General features: G+C 42.9%; 1 protein-coding gene across 1 annotated transcript in view; it reads right to left on the bottom strand.

Annotated features, from left to right (window-relative positions):
- Window positions 1-18: 18 nt before the first annotated feature.
- LOC107578087 (protein ABHD8-like) overlaps window positions 19-951 on the bottom strand; it is a 4148-nt gene continuing 3215 nt past the window's right edge. The window contains exons 4-5 of the mRNA XM_016264078.1: window positions 695-911; window positions 19-561 (exon numbers count right to left, since the gene is read on the bottom strand). Coding sequence (XP_016119564.1) covers window positions 247-561; window positions 695-911 — 532 coding nt within the window. The 3' untranslated portion in view covers window positions 19-246. The remainder of the gene's footprint in view (window positions 562-694; window positions 912-951) is intronic.

The following is a 951-nucleotide window of genomic DNA, read 5'->3' as shown; positions in this document are numbered from 1 at the left end:
ATATATATATACACACACACACCCTCTAGGAATATTACTCAAAAGTTGGTAAAAACCCACTCTGCTCTGGGACAAACATTCTTCTGAGCTGTTCCTTCAGTCTGTTTGCTGTGGTCAAACATCAACTGGTAAATATCTAATGACATCCTACATTCAAACAGTTCCATTAAATTTGGCCCGCATGGAAGAGTAGAGCAAATTTAACAGCTTTAGGTGTATACCATCACTTGTTTATTAGTAAACCAGCTATTTCATGCCTTTAGATCTGATGTCCACTGGAGTCTCTGTACCAGTATTGATGCTTTTTGGTGCAGTTGTTGGTCTTATCAAGTCTGGCTGAGATTTGGATGGTGACTTTGGGGCGGTTTTTGGTCTCGTTGTGTCCTCTGGAGGTTTGGTGTTGGTGGTCTTAGTGGGGGCTGATTCCTGTTTGGGTTTTGAGGCAGTTGCTGGCTGCCACAGGAAGAATTCGTGTAAGAGAGTATTAACCACATCAGGGCACTCCATCATGACCATGTGACTTCCGTCATCAATGATCTTCAGGAACCCCAGCAAGAGGATCTATAAGAATGTGAACACAGGAGTAAAAAGTTTGTGATATGTTTGCGCACACCAATATCTGTGGTCAACTGCCACTGAAACATAAACAACTTTATGGATGAGGCCCAAAGCTTGGAACATAAAATAATTGTACCTCTGCCATACGTTGGTCCTCTAGAACTGGTACAAACTTATCGTACATGCCATGAACCAGCAGAACAGGCACTGTGATTTCAGCATGGTAAACCTCATCGCCCTCCGGCCAGTACTGTCCACTCATCATGGACCGCAGAACGAAGGAAGACACGTTGAAGGCATTGTTCTCTTTTAGTAGTTTCTTTTCTCTCGTTCCCTGATGGGCAAATCCAGCCCTTGAGGAAAGAAAAAGGCATCTTTATTGGTAAAAAAAAA

The sequence above is a fragment of the Sinocyclocheilus grahami genome, unplaced genomic scaffold (genome assembly GCF_001515645.1).
Source record: "Sinocyclocheilus grahami isolate Dianchi unplaced genomic scaffold, SAMN03320097.WGS_v1.1 scaffold8765.1, whole genome shotgun sequence".
Taxonomy (NCBI): domain Eukaryota; kingdom Metazoa; phylum Chordata; class Actinopteri; order Cypriniformes; family Cyprinidae; genus Sinocyclocheilus; species Sinocyclocheilus grahami.
Note: the sequence above shows the minus strand (reverse complement) of the source record. Positions and strands in the feature narration are given on the sequence as shown.